This window comes from Varanus komodoensis, unplaced genomic scaffold (genome assembly GCF_004798865.1).
Source record: "Varanus komodoensis strain SLA01 unplaced genomic scaffold, ASM479886v1 scaffold1, whole genome shotgun sequence".
Classification (NCBI taxonomy): domain Eukaryota; kingdom Metazoa; phylum Chordata; class Lepidosauria; order Squamata; family Varanidae; genus Varanus; species Varanus komodoensis.
Genome location: NW_025335268.1, coordinates 119,384,044 through 119,404,704, shown reverse-complemented (window position 1 = coordinate 119,404,704; position 20,661 = coordinate 119,384,044). Strand labels below are relative to the sequence as shown.

The 20,661-nt window shown below is 44.3% G+C and overlaps 1 protein-coding gene across 3 annotated transcripts in view; it reads left to right on the top strand.

Moving 5' to 3' along the window:
• The window catches only part of PTPRF (protein tyrosine phosphatase receptor type F), a 607,591-nt gene that overhangs the window by 509,391 nt on the left and 77,539 nt on the right, over positions 1 to 20,661 (top strand). For all 3 annotated transcript variants that reach the window (XM_044442788.1, XM_044442787.1, XM_044442786.1), the window contains exons 8-11: positions 4,746 to 5,015; positions 5,588 to 6,169; positions 6,619 to 6,752; positions 8,285 to 8,429. In XM_044442788.1, coding sequence (XP_044298723.1) covers positions 4,746 to 5,015; positions 5,588 to 6,169; positions 6,619 to 6,752; positions 8,285 to 8,429 — 1,131 coding nt within the window. The remainder of the gene's footprint in view (positions 1 to 4,745; positions 5,016 to 5,587; positions 6,170 to 6,618; positions 6,753 to 8,284; positions 8,430 to 20,661) is intronic.

Genomic DNA, 20,661 nt, shown 5'->3' with positions numbered 1-20,661 from the left:
CACCTCATTTATCATCTTCCAGGCACTCTTGCTAGATTATAATCTAGCCTGGATTGACAGTAACATATCTGAGCCCATTCTTCCCTCTTTAATTGACATTTTACAATCCCCAATTCCACCTCTGATCCTTCATCGATTGCCCCGACCCTATTCATTCTCTCTGCACATTGAGAACTACAGCTTGATTTGCTGCACTTCTGATGAATATTTGCAACCAGACTGGAAAAGAAAAGCCAACAAGGTGATGCCAGAGAGAGAGGCAAAGCCTTTGATCAGCACACATCGAATCCTGTATCTAGCAGTCTCCCCTTGTGCAGAAAGTTCTTTTTCCCCCTTCTGGGCAACAAAATCAATTTCTGTTGTTTGTACACTGCAGTTTTAGCTTGTTTGGATAGCTGGACGGGCAGTTTTTTTTACAGTAGGTCACTTGCTGGGGTCATTAAGAGGCCAACAGTGAAACAGATAGATGGTTTCTATTCCCTGAGAACAAAAGCCTCAGCAGTTCTAGGGCAGCCTCGTTCCTCCACTTTTGTGCTTGCCACCAATCTAGAACTGTTGCTGTAACATCTGGGTGCCACAGGAGAAGCAAAGGGGCCACCAGTTTCAAGTCAGTGCAGGCCTTGGGGAGATGTGTATCTTCACTCAGTCACAGCATTGGCATTCTGCTACAGTTATCTAGCAGAATACTTTTTTTCTGTCCTCAGACACTATCACTGGGTTAACCAGCCTTGGGGAAGGGACTTGCCTGCAGGCTTCCTTAAAATTTCCTTCCCCCACACTTTTCAAGAGTTGGATGCGGGGAAGAAAAATATTCATTGCCATTCATCCTGAGGCTAAGCTAGAAGAAACCCATCTCTGATACTTTGTCAAGTAACCTTTTCTCTTCCCCTGCCACTAGAATAGTAAACAGCAGATTTCAAAAAGGGCAAGAGGTTTTCTCAATATCGCTTTACTGAAGCGCTTATCAGCAGATCCACAAACCATGTTCTTTCTTCCCAGGCATGGCCCTGACAGGTTCCTTTACTGCCACAAAGGAGACAGCTGGGGACCGATGTCTGAGGGAGATGTCAGGGAGTGCTGTTCTGATGGAGGCACACTCTAATTCTTGCCACTGCTCATGAATGAATCAAAATGTAGTTTAGGTGATTTGAGGCACTTGTAGGTGCTATCCTGCCTGGTTCTCACTGGAGTGGATGGTGAAGGTGGATCCCTGCATGCTACCGATTTTGTTTGGTCCTTCTGCATGAACTTCTCCAGTCTCTTTCTAGTGTCCAGCGGCTGCATTTCTGTGCATTTTCACCCCCATCCCCACACTCACAGTTTTTGTCTAGATTTTATATAGTAGCTCCCCTCCTATATTTGGCCTCTTCCCTGTCTGGCGCATGTCAAATCAAAGAATAATTGCCACGCACGGGCCTGTAATTGAACTCCTAAAGCTTGCTTTTCTTTGAGATCAGTTTGGTTGGTGAGCGGGTGGGAAGTGGATTGGTTCCCTGGACTGAGAAAAAACATATGAACAGTCTCTTCCTGTACTGACTCAACATCACGTTCATTGGTGGGAGGGTGGAAGAGTCATGTCTCTTGCGGATCAGAACCAGGCTGCGTTGGACAACTACCCCATCATGTTGACCCATTCTCATGTCCATCAAGTACCTGGGTATCTTTATAACTGTCAGGATGTGGGTTTGCTTTAATTTCTGTCTTTTGGGGATATCTTCCCTCTCAGTCCGGTAGCAAGCCTCTCCTTGTGACCATGCATGTAACTATTGATTTGAGGCTGAATCACTGATTTAAAAAAACCAACTCAAAATATTAGATGGTTGAAAACTTGCACATTATCATTTCTCCCAGCTGATAAGGCACTAATGAGTCCTGTTTTGTCACCAAGATGGGATGTAGTATATACACACACTGTTGGCAGTATTCTCTATCCCCAAACCCTACATACTAGTGTGAGGGCTTCTGTGTTTGATCTGTTTCTGTGAATGTTTTAGTTTGGGAATGAATACTCAAAGAGAGCTCAAGAGAAATTTGTTCAGGGGAATGTCAGCCTGTCAGAATGAACTGAATCTTGTCAGCTGGTCTGTCAAGCAGCTGCCCCTTTTCTAACAAGATTTTGAGGTAATGGAGATGGCACAGCCCCAACCTGTAAGTCTCTCCCTTTGTCCTTGTAAATACTCCGCCCCACTACTTTTCAGGTAACCCTCACCCTCAGCACTGCAGCTCTTCACTGTCAGACAACCTAGATTGTGTGAAGAGGCCAAGGGGCTGTGATTAAAAAAAAAAGGCTCCCCACAAACATTACTGACATATCCATTCCAGAGTAGGAGGCTTCTGTCATGAGTTGAGGTTCCTCCTTCAAACAAACGCCAGCCACAGTCCATTTTTCTTACAAACATTCTTTATTGCCTCTAGTAAAATCCACCCAGACCGAATCTCTGAGCATGCAGGGAACAGTTGTTGAACCCAATCTAGTGAATACGTCCAAAAACTCTCTTTCCTTCTTTCCTTCTTTCCTTCTTTCCTTCTTTCCTTCTTTCCTTCTTTCCTTCCTTCCTTCCTTCCTTCCTTCCTTCCTTCCTTCCTTCCTTCCTTCCTTCCTTATTTATTTATTTATTTATTTATTTATTTATTTATTTATTTATTTATTTATTTGGAACACTTATATGATGCCCCATTCGCAAAAGCCTCGGGGTGGCTTCCAATTCAAATAAATAACTGTACAAATACATAAAAATCTGGAGACATCCTGACATAAATATAAAATCAATAAATAAATTCAACAATTAAAATAACGTTTAAAGAAAAAGGTCTTGGCCTGGCGCCAAAAAACAACGACTGCGCCAGGTGGACCTCTCTGGGGAGCGCATTCCATAAGTGGGGCACCACCCTCAGAGAAGGCCCACAGAGGGCAGATATGGATGCAAGCACTCCATTAGATAACCAGGTTCCAAGCCGTTAAGGGCTTTATAGGTGATAACCAGCACCTTGAATTGGGCCCGGACTTCAATGGGGAGCCAGTGAAGCTGACAGAGGACCGGGGTTATATGAGAACAACACCCAGTCCCCGTCAGCAACCTGGCAGCTCTGTTTTGCACCAACTGAAGTATCTGGACCGTATTCAAGGGCAGCCCCACATAGAGCGCATTACAGAAGTCTAATTGGGAAGTTACCAATGCATGTGTCACTGTCGCCAGGCAGTAGTTCTCCAGGTAGGGACGAAGCTGATGGATCAGCCGAAGCTGAAGGAAAGCACTCCTCACCACCGCTGTCACCTGAGCTTCTAACGACAGCTCTGGGTTGAGGAGCACTCCCAAGCTGCGGACCCTGTCCCTAAGAGGGAGTGCAACCCCATTCAGGACAAGGTCCAGGTCCCCCACCCCGAAGCCCGAACCGCCTACCAACAGGACCTCCATCTTGTCTGGATTGAGCTTCAGTTTATCGGTTTATGAACATGTCTGAGCCTCAACCCCACGGAAAGGGCTCTCTAAAGGTGGGCCTGCTGCCTATCTAATTGGCCCTCTTGCCTCTGCTGGTGCCTTGCCACGGGGTTCAGATCAGAGGGAAGGAGCTGGTCCACAGCTTGGAGCGCCTCATCCCCTGCAATCCCTCCCACTGGCTGTATGTCCATTCCATTCCCGAGATCTGCTATGAGCTAATCACCTCCACCTCCTCCCCCTGTTGTAACCCAATTCCTTGAGCCAAATCTTGCTCCCCATTCTCACTAAGACATTCTTCTTCACTTGAACCTGAATCAGTGCCTGGGATGTGGCTGGTGCCCAGTAGGAACACATGCCCAGACTGCCATTCCTCTTGCTTCCAGCAGTTCCTCAGGAGAGACATATTGCAGTCTTCCCCTCTTTTTAAAACCTAAAATGAGTTTGACCAGAGGAGACAAAGATTTACTGTGCTCAGTTGTGTTTCTCTATTCCTACTTAAATTGGCCCATAACACTGGCCTTAGAGAAGAACCCTCATTTCTCAGTGTCATCTTCCTGACTGAAGTGTGCAGCCAACAACAGCTTGAGAGCCTTAGTGGTTCTGAGGGTTTGCCTACAAATAAGCCATGCGAGGAGTATGATACAGAGAAAAGCTGCATGGTGAAACAAGGAGTGATCTGTCTCCTGGAGTGCATTCCCAAAGACAGGGAGGACCCCATCACCCAGCAGCTCTGCTGTCAGCTCAGATCTGATATCCTGTCTATTAAGATGAACTCTTATACAGTACAGCAATCTGACCAAGCTGAGGCTCACTGCAGCATCTTCCACAGGAATTCTCTTTTGGCTATCAGTGATGCATGCAGTAGTTAAAAAGAAAAAGCCTGTAGCTCCCCCTTCAAGATAGTTTTGGCCTGCAGGTTACTCTGCAGCGAAACCAACTAGTTCATCAGGTAATTCTATCTTGCTGAGGTTCAATGTACCCTGTGACTACAGTGAATTAATTTTCTAATTAGTGAATGCACCTGAAATGCGAAGATGCATTTTAATATCAATCATGTGGCTTAGCTGAGAAGAATGGTGCCAGCCCTACAGTTGAATTCCTGATCAAACTGGTTCAACTAGGAGAGGCATAGGCATGAAACTTGACAGAACAGTGGACAGCTCTTGTACAGAATTCTGTTTGTCTGCATTGCTACCTCTAAGGACAAATGTTGATCCTTCTCCCAATACTCCATCTCAGTTGTGAAACAAATGAATACAAATGGCCTACGCTGTGAACCTACTAGTTGTCTGTTCCTTGTTTCAGTGCGGCGAGTGTCACCTCGATTTTCAATTCCTCCAAGTGACCACGAGGTGATGCCTGGAGGGAGCGTGAACCTCACATGTGTAGCTGTGGGATCCCCAATGCCCTATGTGAAGTGGATTGTTGGAGATGTTGAGCTGACAAAAGAAGATGACATGCCAATGGGCAGGAATGTTCTAGAGCTGATCAATATCACACAGTCAGCCAACTACACCTGTGAAGCCATGTCCTCACTGGGTGTTATCCACGCAACTGCACAAATCACTGTCAAAGGTAAGATGTGTCGCATGGTGTCACAGCTTTGTGTTTTAGGAAGGAAGGAGGGAAGAATGAATCCCAATGTCCCAGTCACAGAAATTTTCATCTGGATAGATGTTGGTTCTGTGAGAGTAGTTCAACTTCCCAGCTGTCATAGCCTGGGATTCCTTAATTAAGGCATGTGCTACCAGTGCCTGCAGCCCACAACCTTACTGCTCTTGTAGCAGCAGTACAGTTGGGCTGTACTGTCACTCCTGGTATTCTCTCTGAATTGGACCTGACTCAGGCTTCCTGAAGAGTATCTCAGTCGAAGAACCTATTCTCCCTTGGAAACCTCACTTTGGATCCTTATTTAAATTTTATTTAATCAGCCGCCAGCAAGTTCTTTGAGTTCATCTAATAGCATGATTGTTATGTTTACCCTTCCATTAAGAAGCACTTCAAGGAATATATGCTAATAGGCAGTATAAAAATGTCATTTCTGACCATGAAATGATGTTAATAAGAGCTTGAAACACCTGTATTCTTCACATTGCACTATTTGCACTAATCAAATTACTGTCAACAACATGCTTTTTTATTTTCAGCATTGCCAAAGCCACCAACGGAACCATTAGTGACTGAGACAACAGCAACCAGTGTGACTCTAACATGGGACTCAGGAAATGCTGAACCTATCTCCTACTACGTTATTCAGTATAAGCCCAAGACACTGGAAGGGACTTTCCAAGAAGTGGATGGTGTGGCAACAACCCGCTATAGTATCGGTGGACTGAGCCCATTCTCAGAATATGAGTTCCGTATTATTGCTGTAAACAATATTGGCAGGAGTCTCCCCAGTGAACTGGTTGAGGCACGGACAGGAGAGCAAGCTCCATCAAGCCCACCACTCAAAGTAAAAGCACGGATGCTGAGTGCCAGCACCATGTTGGTTCAGTGGGAACATCCTGAAGAGCCCAATGGACTGATCCGAGGTTACCGGGTGTACTATACCATTGATCCACACCTGCCACTCAGCATGTGGCAGAAACACAACACTGATGACAGTCTTCTCACCACCGTGGGCAGCTTGATAACAGGGACTACCTACAGTATCCGTGTCTTGGCTTTCACCTCAGTAGGAGATGGGCCCCCTTCTGATGTCATCCAGGTCAAGGCCCAACAGGGTGGTATGTATATACTTGGTGTGAACAGTATCTCCATGGCCTGCTATATCCTAATATTTCTAAGAGCCAACAAATTGACTCCATGTTTCTAGTTTGATTCAGAAACAGATTGCATACATGGTGAGGAAAATCTTTGGGCTTTTTGTTCTGGATCGGTGGGCCATTTACCTTTTCAGATTGTAGATGGTTATTCTGTATGCACTCTGGAAGTGAGTGCATAAACCGGTTGTTTATAGGTTCAGGACAGTGGTGTCTGCAGTTAACAGGTGACATAAATCACTAGCCTGAGAGAGAACATCATTGTTTTTGCTTAAATATGGAGCTTGGGAGAAAGAGATTATGCTAAGCAGAATTCTTGAGAATGCATTAATGGTAAGAGTTATGTCTTGGAAAAGTCTTAAAGCTTCCTTTGAGCGTGCCCTCCTGCTGACTCTTGTTTTACTGGTCCCCAGTTCCAGCCCAGCCAGCTGACTTCCAGGCTGAGGCAGAGTCTGACACAAGGATCATGCTGACTTGGCTGCCAGCATCTCAGGAACGCATCACCAAATATGAGCTGGTGTTCTGGGAAGCTACAGATGCGATCGAGGTGAGTGGCACAATCACTCATTACTACACCAACATTGCCTATGGTGCTCATTTTGGTGCTCAACTTTTGAAGCTACATACCTTTTAGATATGGACCCAATTAAAATATTCATGCAGCTGTCTGATATTGAAAACGACTTGTGTCTGAGCAGGGCTCTATGCACCTAGGAAACCTAGCATATGCTTCCACATGGAAAAGAAGTTCAAGAGCTCTTGCAGTCACATGATCCCTGCCCTTGAGAAACAATTTCTGTTGGCAACCACACCTATTCTTTGGATTTGGTCTCAGAAGCTATCTAGTGGCAGGCCCCTTACCCTATTACGTTCTGGCTCTGAAGTGAAGGACAACCACAGCTTGTCTCCCATGTATGCTATCTCAACAGAACACATGCCTCCTTAGGCAGGCTCTATAGTGTCTGGGAAGTGACAGTGATTCATTCAGCATGAGTATACATAAGATGAGCAAAGACCAGGGCTCTGTGTCATCTTTGCTTGACAAATATCAAAATTATACATGAAGCTCACCTAAATTCTGAACCTAGAAACTCTGGATTCTGTGGTATGAATTAAACAGATAAAATATTTTTCTTGTATTGACTAGTTTGTATAATCCTTCTGCTAGTCATAGGGAAGAATCCTAATAGTGGAAGCCCTAGTGAGCTCCACTCTGGGTTAAGGAATTTCGCAGGCATTGCTCTCATCCTTTATTGTTACATCCTTATGCTCCAAAACCATAGTTTAAAAAGAGAGAAAGCCTTTCTCTGAATGCTGATTTCTGTAGCTAATATCAGATTCTGTGATTTTTATGTGCTTCAAGGAAGTCACAGAATACAGACAGTCTTGCTAAAGACCACATCCCCTGAAAGTTTCATATTGGCACGGAGACCAACCTAGATGTAAAAACACCATATAGCTTGAAATGAATTGCATTGCTCCTATAAGTACAGATTTGTCTGTTAATGTTGTGCCTTAGATTGCACATTATCAGCATTGCTTAAAACAATACCTATCTGTTATCTTACCCCCCGCCCAAAAGCCTTTCCAATTCTGCAATCATTTTAGCATTATATAACTTTATGGCATTAATATTTTACTGCCTTAAATTATTGTTCACCACCTTAATGGCATTTTAGCAAACATTTATACATAATAGTAAATAAATGTTACCATACAACAGTGACAAGATGTTGCAAGAAAAAAGGCTTTCTTCTAGTCTGGGAGTGGGGAGTGGGGACTGTTATGTAAAGTCTTGGAGAGCTTTCTCTAATGGTTTTGCATTGGCAAGTTGAAGGTTATTATGGGTACTTTTCCAGTGGACAGACATTTCATTCTTGGAGAGGGTCAGAGCAGTGAGTTCTTGGCTGCCTTGGGGTAAGGTCCCAGCTACTGGAATGTGTTTAACATTGCATTGTTACATTATTTGTATTTGTAGCAAGAATTCAAGACACTTGTGGGAGTGGGAGGAAGTGGCACCAAAAGCCATGCTTTTCCTTCGTTTCCATCAAAGTAAAACTTGCATCTTGCCTTTTCTAGCATAAGGTGGAGTTTGACCAGACCTCATCGTACGCAGTTGAAGGGCTCAAGCCAGACACACTGTACAAGTTCAAGCTGGGAGCCCGCTCTGAGCTGGGCTTGGGGGTCTATACTCCAGTTTTGGAGGCCCGAACAGCACAGTCCAGTAAGTGTCTCTGTCTCACAGTAAGAGAATGAGCAAGGGGAAAAAGCTGTTGCCTTTTTGTATGAGAGGTAATGGGAGGTTGGACACAAGAGCTAGAGGGATGTGGCGTGACAAGCCAGGGTAAGTCTTGCCTTTGTTTTCTTCCATCCATGCTTTCCCCTTTCAACAGGTGGACTCACAGATATGGTGGGGAAAGGGAATAGGTGGGAGAAGCTGATGGGATTTATTTCCCATGTTTCTGTGAGTTTACTGGCACATTCTCTCCCCCACCCCCACCTCACCTCACTATTTGGCTGTGAGCGGGTTTAGACTGTCTGACATCTGCACCCTGTGCATGCGCATTTCTGCTCTGCATGTCCTCATATCCCAGTCAGAGACACCACTGCTTGCCTTTTCCCACCCTTTCCAGGCATATCCAGTTATCCCTGTTCAACAGGAGGGCTGCACACATTGCATTGCTGCTAAACTGCAAGCATTTGCAATCCTGTAAAAGTTACCTTCAGGTGTCGATAGTTGTGGGGTGACCCAAATGTTAGCATATAAATGGAATAATTAATAATTTCTTAGGGGAATGTATACTAACATTTTTGGCTTGCTTTTATGCAAAAAGCATTAAAGCATGGGGAGAGGCATTTCCATTTGTCCCTTCTGTCAAAGAGTGACTGTATGGGGTAAGAAGTAGCAGAAGCAACAGCAGTTCTTTCCGTGTGGAGCCAAGGGTCCCTGGGATGAATCAGGGCAGGGAAGAACTGCTCCAATCATAAAGAGAATGACCTTTCTTCCTTTCATTAGTATATCAGTCATAAGGATTCCAACAACCTTGTTTAGTGTGCACTTGCTTTCACTTGGAGTCCTGCATTGAGCAGGGAGTTGGATTCAGTGACTTTATAGGCCCCTTTCAACTCTGCTATTCTATGATTCTGTGATTCAGTTAATGGGATCTTAGTGCCAACATGTTACATAGGACAAAATATATGAAACAATGTTCAAATGGAGGCTTAGAAACATTTGACACTGAGGAATCCATTCTGAATGTGGAGAGTAGTGATTGTTCTGTTAGTAACTACTGATGGAACCAGTAGCAAACCATGAACCAAAAGGCAGGGACTGGGACAGCATGCCAGCCAGGCAGAGCAGACAAATCTGATATGAATATCACCTAGCTATGATTTATGCTTTATGGTTCTATGCAACTGAACCATGTTAGAAGTCTGTGCAAGAGGCATAAGGTCCAGAAATTAAAAGGAAAAGAATCCTGATTTTTGTGTTTTAACCATTCATGGGTAGCAGTCCAGAACTAAAGGGAAGAACCTCTCTTCACACCTCTCAGGTAGGGTGTGTGTGGACTCAAAGGGGGTTGTTTAACTTACAGTGAGCCATACTCTGATAAGCGTACTCTGGGGAGAAAAGAGGGTTGCTGTGTTATATCAGCCTGGATACCAAGGGTTATTTCAGGGCTAAACAATGCTCATGTAACCTGCAGTTTGTCATTTAACTGTGGAGAGTAGGCCTTATCAAATAACCTAGAGTGGCAAAGTTCACATGACACAGACAACCCTCTGATCAGTGGCTGCATATTCAAAATGTTGCCTAGCGCACAGCACAGCTCTTCACAAGTAAAACAAGTTTAGCTTTTCGGGCAAACTGAGCCAAAGCGTCTGTTTGATTTAAAATCTGTCCTGTGAATTGAAACATTTGGAACAGGAATTAATTGACACCAATAATTAAGAAGCTTGTTTCAAAGAGCCCACAAACACAGACTCTCAGGTTTATATTTCATTGAAACAGCTTTCTCAAACTTTGCAATCCCATTCTATGGCGAGGGACCTGAGAAACTTGAGTTTATGTTAATCAATAGGCAAATCAAAGGGGATGGCATGCTTCAATACTAATTCATTTGAGCTTTTGGCTCACATGTTTTGCACATTTTTTTTGTGTCATCCCAGATTGCATATGGAGGTGCTGAAACATCTCTATCAGAGTAATTCATTTAATAAAGAAGAGATGCCATGGCTCCAGCCATGCATATAAAAGATGTTCTTTGTCGTGGTCTCTGTGCATCACACATGGTGCTGCGCCTGCACAGTGCCTAAGGCCGGAAAGATTGCAAAGCTAACAGTTTTTGGCGGGAAACTCCGCTCCCCTCCCCCACAGTGCTATAAATAGAGCAGTGTGTTCACCATTTTCTCAGTCTTTTGCGACCGCAGTTCGCTGTGCCTCAAGCCTTTTCTCTCTCATTTGTATCGTTATCGTATCATATTGCTCTTACTGTTAACCTTTCTTGTTACTAGTTAGTGTTTTATTCAAGTTCCAAATTATTCTTCCTGTTCGAGTTCTTCTCTTACTCTCCTATTTATATATATATATATATATATATATATATATATATATATATATAAAATCTTACCTCTTCACTATCCTCTCCTTATTTCCTTCTCCGATGGCACAGCAGACGGCCTTACGCAAATGTTCCCAATGTGGGTCAAAGATATCGCCAGCCAACCCACATGATCTGTGCCTCCTTTGCCTTGGTGAGGGGCACAGAACCGATAAGTGCAGCCATTGTCAGGCCTTCATGAAGCAGGCGAGGAAAAACCGTGAAAACCGCCTGAGAAGGATGCTTTGGGACCAGGCCCTAATGCAGTCTGACCAACTGGCTGTTAAGACTGCTTCGGCTTCGGCTTCTGCCGCGCCTCCTCAGTGCCCATCAGCTGATGGTGCCCAGGTTGTGGAGACCCAACAACCTTCTTCTTCTCCCCACAAGAAAAAGGAAAAAAGGAAGCATGGAGGCTCTGATAAATCCTCCGGCCATAAGAAGCCAAGGAAGGAGAGGTCGGATAAGACGGCCCATAAGCCTAAGAAGCCGGATCAAGGTTGGCACTGTGATTCGGGATTGCCCACACCATTGATCCCAACGGCCACGATGGTACCAACGCCAACAGGCCCGTTCCTGCAGACCGCTATGCAGGTGACGCCTCCAGGGTCCCCTAGATGGGTCATTCGCTCGGAGCATTCATCTCCCGAGCGACCCGACGTGCCGCTTCACGAATCAATATCGGATGGTGAGATTCGTGATTCACCACCTACGGCACGTTCTCCAATGCTGATGCCGCAACCGAGACCAGTCTCATCCCGACATGGCACCGACGTCATTCTCTGGAGCAGCCCTTGGAGGAATGGGACCAACCTCGATATACCAGTCACCGCGGGGGTTGGGATGACTATTCATCCTTTACCTATTACCCATCAGCTTGATCTCCAGTACCAAGAGGAGACCCATCTACCTCCAGGGCATCTCGCCTCTCCAGGGGATTCATCCTCTAGCGGCCCAGTGCAGTATGGGTACGAATCGGACAACTCCGAAGTGGATTCGACTTCCCCTGATGTACCCATCACCACTCAGGGTCCGGGATCGCCTGAGGAACCCCACGTCACCTTTGAGGATCTGATGGCTAGGCTTGTTCGTTCGCTGGTGATCGAAGCACAACACCGAATTGATCCCAGCACGGACAAGTTCTATGACATTGTCAGAGGCAAGCAATCAGCAGCTATTATCCTACCGCTGATTACCACCCTACACCAGGCCATGGTGCAGCCTTGGGATCTGCCCGCCCAGCCACAACTGACATCGAGGAGGTATGAGGCAATGTATCGGGTTTGGGAGCAGGATATACCATTCCTCCTGCACCACCCGAAACCGAACTTGGTGGTCGTCGAGTCCTCTCAAGGAAGAGAGTCGCGGGGCCAAACCGCTCCCTGGGATAAAGAGGGACGGAAGATAGCTATGTTGGCACATCCAGCCTACGCGGCCTCTGGACTTAGGCTCCGCATATCTAACTATGAGGCAACGCTAGCCCAGTATCAGTATTTCCTCATGCAAAAGCTTGAGAATGTCATCGCTACAGTTGCTATGCACTGGACCAGCAAAGGGACCTAGCAAGGGTCTTCATCAAGGAAGCCATGCAGGTCTCGATACAGCAACTGTCAGCAGCGAGACATCACATGGACTCCGACTCCAGGGCTCTGGTTGGTGCCATCTCCCTCTGCCGATATGCATGGCTGTGGAGTTGCAATTTCCCCGATGAGATGAAGTGGCGAATTGAGGAAATGCCTTTTGACGGTTTCAGCCTCTTCCACTCCAGGACGGACCACAAACTCAAGTCTATACATGAGTCAAGGATGACTGCATGTCGAATGGAGCTTCCTTCCCAACCGAGACGTAAGTGGTCATGGTCCCGTTCTTCATACCGGCCCCAGCAGTATTCACAATTCCCAGGGAGGCAACAATTTCAGCAACGTCAGCAGCATCGGAAACAACCCCCACAGCAGCGGTTCCAGCAGGGTTGTCGTCGCTATGATTCCGACAAACGACAACACTGACGGGTTTGGCGAACCTCTCCTCTCCTCCTGCTCCCACCTTCCCCTCTCCCATTTGGGGATCGACTGCAAAATCCACTTCCCATTTGGGAGTCCATCACATCTGATAGGTGGGTTTTATCTATCATCCAGCTCGGATACAGAATAGAATTCGACACTGTTCCTCCATCGGGTCTGATCCAATTTACACCACGCTCACCAGTGCTAGTGGACGAAGTTATCCAACTACTTCGTAAAGGAGCAATCCGACAGATATCATGCTCTGAGGGTCTTCACGGATTCTATTCAAGATATTTTACGGTCCCTAAACAGGATGGTGGTCTCCGTCCGATCCTGGACCTTCAGGACATTAATAGGTTTATCAAACCTAAGAAATTCCGTGTGACCACTCTTCAGAATATCCTTCTGTTGCTGAGGAGAGAGGACTGGTTCACCTCCCTGGACTTAAGACATGCCTACTTTCATATTTCAGTTCATCCCAGTCATAGACATCTCCTACGTTTCGCTGTTGGTTCCAACATATTTGAATTTAATGTCCTCCCATTTGGCTTAGCCACTGCTCCACGGGTCTTCACTAAATGCATGACCCTGGTTTGCACGCACCTCTGGCTTCAGGGTATTCAAGTACACCCTTACTTGGACAACTGGTTACTAGTTTCCCAGACCCGGGAAGGTCTTCTATCAGCCATGGACACAACTTGTTCCTTGCTAAACGATTTGGGACTGTGTATTAATCATGAAAAATCGTCCCTTGTCTCCTCGCAGGTGATCGACTTCATTGGAACACATCTCGACTTCTCTCTAGCAAGAGCATTTCTTCCTCTGGCTCGTCAAGACAATCTTTACTCATGGATCCACCGAATTTGATGAGACAGGACTGTTCCAGCTCTCTTGATCCAAAAGCTTCTGGGTCACATGGCTGCTTCGGTATCCATCGTTCCTCATGCAAGACTTCAACTATGACCACTTCAGCTGCATTTCAACAAGACGTTTCATCCGCAACGGGACTCGCCTACCAAGCCTATTCGCCTTCCATTGTCTGTCCTACGCACGCTGGAATGGTGGACAGTTCCGGACAATTTGAATGTAGGGGTTCTGTTCCAGCCACCTCATCCTACTTTGACTCTTTATACCAAAGCATTTCTGATCAGTTGTGGTGCCGTATGTGCAGGACTATGGACGCAAGGCACTTGGGATCGACAGGAATCAACCAGGCACATCAACTATCTCGAGCTTCTGGTGATTTTCAAAGCCCTTCAATTCTTCGAGAACACTGTATGGCGACACATGGTGCAGGTCGCATCCGACAACATAGTCGCTGTGTTCTATGTGAACAAACAGGGCGGAATGAAATCCGCGCCTCTAGCTCCGTTGTCGATGAAGATTTGGGACTGAGCTAGAGGCGCGGATTGCATCCCGAGAGACATAACTCTTCTGACGGTTCACCTAGCTGGTACCGACAATGAGGAAGCAGATGTTTTGAGCAGGCAAATGTTGATGACTCACGAGTGGGAGTTAGATCGACAAGTTTGCAATCAACTTTTTTGTCGTTGGGGACATCCAGGCATAGACTTGTTCGCTACTCACAAGAACAGGGTATGCGAACCATTCTGTTCCAGGGCGGGCATTGGACCGGGATCAATGGGTGACCCCCTCATGGTTCCGTGGTCCAACATCAACTTTTACGCTTTCCCTCCAATTCCTCTGATTACGAAGGTCATATCGAAGATCATCCACGACAACGCCACGGGTATCCTGATTATACCCTGGTGGCCCCATCTCGCATAGTTCTCCACCCTCCTCCATCTGTCCGACAACAACTTTCTCTGTCTACCATCCGTGCTTCATTTGGTAATGCAATAGGGCAGAGCTGTTCATCATCTGGATCTAATTTCATTGAGCCTCACAGCTTGGCGAATCCAATGATCCACGCTACCGACTCAATATCGACGGCAACCCATTCACCTCGACTTTCCAGCTATGAAAGTGAGACACCATTCATTCTCTCGGAACCGATAGACTTTGCCTCGAGATTGAATTCTCTCGATCCAGATATACAATGCATTCTCGAATCTGCTTGTAGGCCATCGACGTGCAGATCCTATGCAGCGAAGTGGCGTCGATTCTCCTCTTTTGCAGAATCCAACTCGTTTGCTGCTCCATTGGCATCTGTTGAAAACATCTTGCAGTTCCTTTTAGAACTGCATCGCTCGGGACTTAAACCTTCATCTATAAAGGTTTACACAGGTGCGAACTCTCATTACTGCGGAGCAATGCAAGGTTCGTCAGTTTTCTCACAACCAGTCATTAGAAGATTCATCAAAGGACTGCAGAATCTTCACCCAACAGTTTGTCCTGTTATGCCTACTTGGAGTCTCTCCGTTGTACTTCAAGCTCTCACCAGAGCTCCAGTCGAACCTCTGGCGACTATTGACTTGCGTCTCTTGTCTTGGAAGACTGCATTCCGAGTAGATCCTCCTTATTTGAGCTTCCATAAGGAGAAGGTGGTTCTTCGTATGGACCCGACGTTTTTGCCTAAAGTGTCTACACCGTTTCACGTTAATCAGGACATTGTCTTACCTGCTTTCTTTCCATCGCCATCGAACCCGATTGAAAGATCTCTTCATACACTTGATGTGCGTTGTTGCTTAGCATTTTATAGATTGCGTACGGAATCCTTTCGACAGTCTAACCGTCTTTTCGTGAAGTATTCAGAGCAGGACCAGGGTTCTCCTATAACTTCGCAGAGACTTTCAAAATGGATTGTGCAAACCATCGTGCTGGCATACCAACTTGCCAAGCTGGACTTACCTGTTGTTCCGAGGGGTCAGTCCACCAGAGCAGTAGCAGCTTCCTCTGCCTTTGCCGTGGGAATCCCAATACAGGACATATGTAAAGCTGCAACTTGGGCTACCCCATGCACTTTTGCCAGGCAGTCCTTTCCGCCATTCTTCGATGACGACACCACCCTCCTCCAATTCTGGTAAGCTTGTTAATCACCCATATCTGTGATGCACAGAGGCCACGACGAAGAAAGGCAGGTTGCTTACCTGTAACTGTCATTCTTCGAGTGGCCATCTGTGCATTCACACAACCCACCCGCCGGCCCTGTTCAGTGTTGGTGAGTGGATCTTCTGTCGGTACCATGTTTCATTTGACTGTCATGGTCCCTGATGAATTCAATGCTATATATCCCTCTTCTGAGAGGGGACGAACATTTGGTCTTGTAAAGACTGAGAAAATGGTGGACACTCCGCTCTATTTATAGCATTGTGGGGGAGGGGAGGAGAGTTTCCTGCCAAAAACTGTTAGCTTTACAATCTTTCCAGCCTTAGGCACTGCGCAGGCACAGCACCCATATGTGTGAATGCACAGATGGCCGCTCGAAGAACGACAGTTACAGGTAAGCAACCTGCCTTTTTCTTACCCTAGCTGTATATGATCTGTTTGATGATTCAGTAATAAGAAGGGTCAGTGGGCCAAACTACATATTACACTGCAGTTCTATTTTATATCAACTCGGTGATACCATCCCTATTGCAAAGAAACCTGATGAGGTGGTGCTTTGAAGTAGAGCAGAAAAAGGAAGCATGTGCTTTAACCCTTCTTTTACTAGCTGTTTTCCCCCACCTAGTGGGTTTCAAGATCTTGTTTACAAGGGAAATATGTTTGTATTTGCCAGGATGAAAACATTGGGAGGTGAATTTCAAGGGGGGGTGGGGACAGTTGACAAGCAAATGGTTATGCACCTCAAGCTAAAGCATAATTTGGGTAACTGGGGTTCCAAGGCCCAGCCCACCTTTAGAGCCAAGCGTGGATCAAGTGAAAAGCTATTTGTTTGTTTTTAAGAATGTATCCAGAAATATTTGCAAAGATAGATGTAGGAAAGCTTGATCTTCTAGTAAATAGCTTTACTGTGATACTGTTTGTGATTAGAATAGTATCACAGTCAAACTGTTTACTAGATGACACAAGTTCTGTGCCCCTTGTCATGCTGTCCTTGGGCAAAGTAATGCCATATCTAGCGTTTTATCTGAAGGTGAAGTGTACATGCTGCCCTAAACATATAAACATTAGACTTAATTTACTAGCACTCAGTGTTTAGCATGAAAATAAGAATTCATGTGTGCCTGAATTGCAGGCTCTTGTATATTCTGGAAGACCAAACCTGAGCAAAGCCAATGTTTCCATGTTGCCCCTGAGAATATTTGTGTGTCATGGTGTTGATTGTTCAACATCTGTAGATATTGTGTATGCATGTTCATGTGCATTCCTATCTCATATACTTTTTTTCCCATTCACTGCGATTGTGTTATTGAGTTTTATTTTGATCTCTTCTGATGATAAGCTGCAGCTTATGTATTGGCACTCTATTAGTGTGACTCTTACTCAGCCATCAGCTGGCACAGGAAACACCTGTGCCTCACTTTTTGCTCCAGTTGTTCTGCTTGCTAATAATCTGTCTAGTTTTAATTCTCCTTTCAGTTGCTGAGAGTTTTGTCAAGCTGGGTTTAGCAGGGCAATATTTATTATGATGAGGCCTACTCTCCTAAATCTCTCTTAGGGGTTAGTTGGGGAAGGGGTTATTATACTTAAGCTTTCCTCTGCAAGGGCCTGCAAATTCAGAATCTATTTGGCATGCCATGATTTTACGGGCTAAACCTCAACTCTCTTTGGCTTCCCTCTTCATTGCTTGGCTTTTCTTCTTTACTGGCTTCATCTGTGGTCTTCCCCAGTAAGTCATTTTAAATGATTTTGAGGATATTTTATTCATAGTATAGAACAAAAGAAACAGTTGAGAACATTACAACTAAGAATCATGAGGCGTCAAACATATAAACTAAATTCACGAACACAGATTGCTAGTCTTACAGGTCTGCCATTTTGTGATACAAATATGCACACTGAAATCTTATCAGGCAATAACTGTCATTTATCCATCCCCGTGTAGAGCTGACAGTCTTCACTGCAAAGCATGTCTTCTGTTGTCTTTGCAATAATGTATTGCAGATGTAAAAAAAAAAAAAGATGAAGAGCCATACTAAACTAGATCTAAGGTCTGTCTGTTCCAGCATTTTGTTGACACACTGGCCAATGAGCTCCCTGTGCAAAATAGGAATAGCATCCTTCCATGAGTGTTACCCAGCAACTGGCACACAGAAGCATATTAATTCTGAAAATAATATATACCATTAATAACTAGTAGTCAGTAGCCTTAACCTCTATGAAGTTACCTAATCCCTTTTCAATGCCTTACAGGTTAGTAGCCATTACTACATCTCGTTGTATGAATTGCATAGTTTACCTATGCACTGTGTGAAGCAGTATGCCTTTTTATATGGCTCCAGTCACCCACAATTCAGCTTCACTGGATAACACTGTATTCTGAGACAGGAAGAAAAACTGCATCCTCTTTAATTTTTCTGTAATATACGCAATTTTATGCATCTCTTTATACAACTTTATACACCTCTTTATAGATCTTTAAAGACATCAGTCACCTTTTTCTAAGTGAAAAACCCCAACAAGTTGTTGCTTTTCTTCATAATGAAGTTGCTTTATTCCCTGTCAGCTTGGTTGTCATTTTCTGAATATTTTCCAGCTCTACAATATCCATCAGGCACCACTAAATAGATATTTTGCTCCTTGAAAATAGTTCCTGTTAGGACCTATTAAGATAAGCAGGGCTGTCTGTGAAATCAACTCTGCCTGCTGTCCAGTGATTTTCACAAGCTCAGTTTGCACATTTTTCCAAAAACTTTCTATACTGGTGAGCTTCTATCCTTGGTATGAGACAGCATAACAGTGGTAAGGGAGGTATCAACCATGAATTGCTTGGATGGTGTTTTCTGTGATTTGCACAGATATTGATTGCAATGCTTTCAAGTAGTTTCAGATGTACTGCAGAATATTTGTTAAGTCTCTGATGCTAAGCCTTTTGCCTCTATTTTAATATTAAAAGCTCAAAGGAGGTAGATTCCCTAAGCACCTGCTCCATGACCACCATGTTCGTAACAAAGTATAAAATTGGATGGATTTGCAGCCAGCTAAAATGGGTGTTATGCCATCTGTGTTTTAGCTGTGATCTTGTTATTTTTTTAAAAAAATACCTTCACTTAAAAAGAACAAAAGCAGAAAAACAAGAGACCTCTTCCAGAAGAGGGCAAAGAAATCAAAGGAAAGCTCAAAACTAGATTAGGAATTTGCTGAAATATCAACCAGGGTACATGCTGTCTGACCAGTATAAAATGAAGAGAAAGTGAAAACAATATACAGAAAAAATGAAAGGATGACATCCTCCTTTGAAGAAGAATCCTATGATGAAGAACCTGCAATATTAGAAAATGAAGTGAAAGCTTCTGAAAGCACTTGGAAGGAATAAAGCATCCAGAGTAGATAGGGTGCCAGCAGAACTGTTCCAAGCTTCAGAGACTGAATCAGTCCAAATGCTATCAAGAATATGTCAACAAATATAGAAAACAAAACAATGGTGCACAGACTGGAAACATTCAATATACATTCCAGTCCTCTAGAAAGAATATGCAAAAGAGTACAGCAACACCAGGATTGTTGCACTAATTTCCTGTAGAAGCAGTGATCCTCAAGGTGTTGCTACAAAGAGCATTACCCTATATGGAGCAAGAAATACCTGATGTCCAAGCTGGATTCCATAAAAAAAGATCATATTATGAATGTATGCTGGATATTGGAGGGCATCAAAGAATTCTAGAAGATCAATCTATGCTTTCTAGAGAACAGCAAAGCCTTTGACTGTATAGATCATGAGAAGCTATAGATGGTCCTGAAAGAGATAGGTGTGGCTCAGCACTGGTTTGTCCTGATGTGTAACTTGTCTAGAAAAACAAAATGCTGCTAGGACAGACTATGGACAGAGCGAATGGCTTCTCATAAGCAAAGACATCAGACAAGGGTATATTTTATCTTCCTATCTCTTCAATCTGTACACAGAACATATCAAGAAGAAAGTTTGATTAGAATCAGAGGAAGGAATGAAAATTGGCAGAAGACACATTAATAAGTTAATGTATGTAAATGATACCATATTATACTGACACAAAACAGCAATTAATTGGAACAACCCCTACTGAAAGAAGAAAGCACAAAAGCAGGACTGCAGTTGAACATTAAGAAAACAAAAATCATGACTACAGAAGAATCATAGAACTGTACTGTCATCAATAAAGAAAGGGGAAGACCAACTATGCGATGAATTGATTCCATAAAGGAAACTACAGTCTTGAGTTTACAAGAGTTGAGCAAGGCTGTCAAGGGCAGAACACTTTGGAGGGCATCCATTAATATGATTGCCATAAGTCAGAGACAACTTGACAGCACATAACAACATAAAGACTAGTCATGTCACCATTCAGTTCTTAAAATGTCAGTAATCTTCATGGTAAAATTGTAATTGATCCAGGATCAGAATAAATGGAGTGATTGTCATCTTTTTTTTAATACTGCATGGGAAACCCATGGCTTTCCGTTATCCTTATTTTTCAGAGACAGCAATTGCCTAAATTGAAATGTGACATAATGAGCTGAATAGTAGGCGTACCAAATTTTCCTTGCTGAGTCACTCTTTATAAAACCCTCTTTTAGGCCTCCCCTTAACCTTGGTGTGCAACACTATTAAGCATTTTTTTACAAGACCAGTAGAAGTTTTCTGGTACACAGTGCCTCTAATCCCAAGGATATCATCTGAAACATATTTTCTTCACTTAATTCCAGTATAATGCACTGAAGAGTTGTCTTCCTGGATCCATGATTTGCCTACATGGTTTAAAGCCGGTGTGTCATGCTTGATTTCTTTTAATGAAGATTCTAAAGGAAAAGA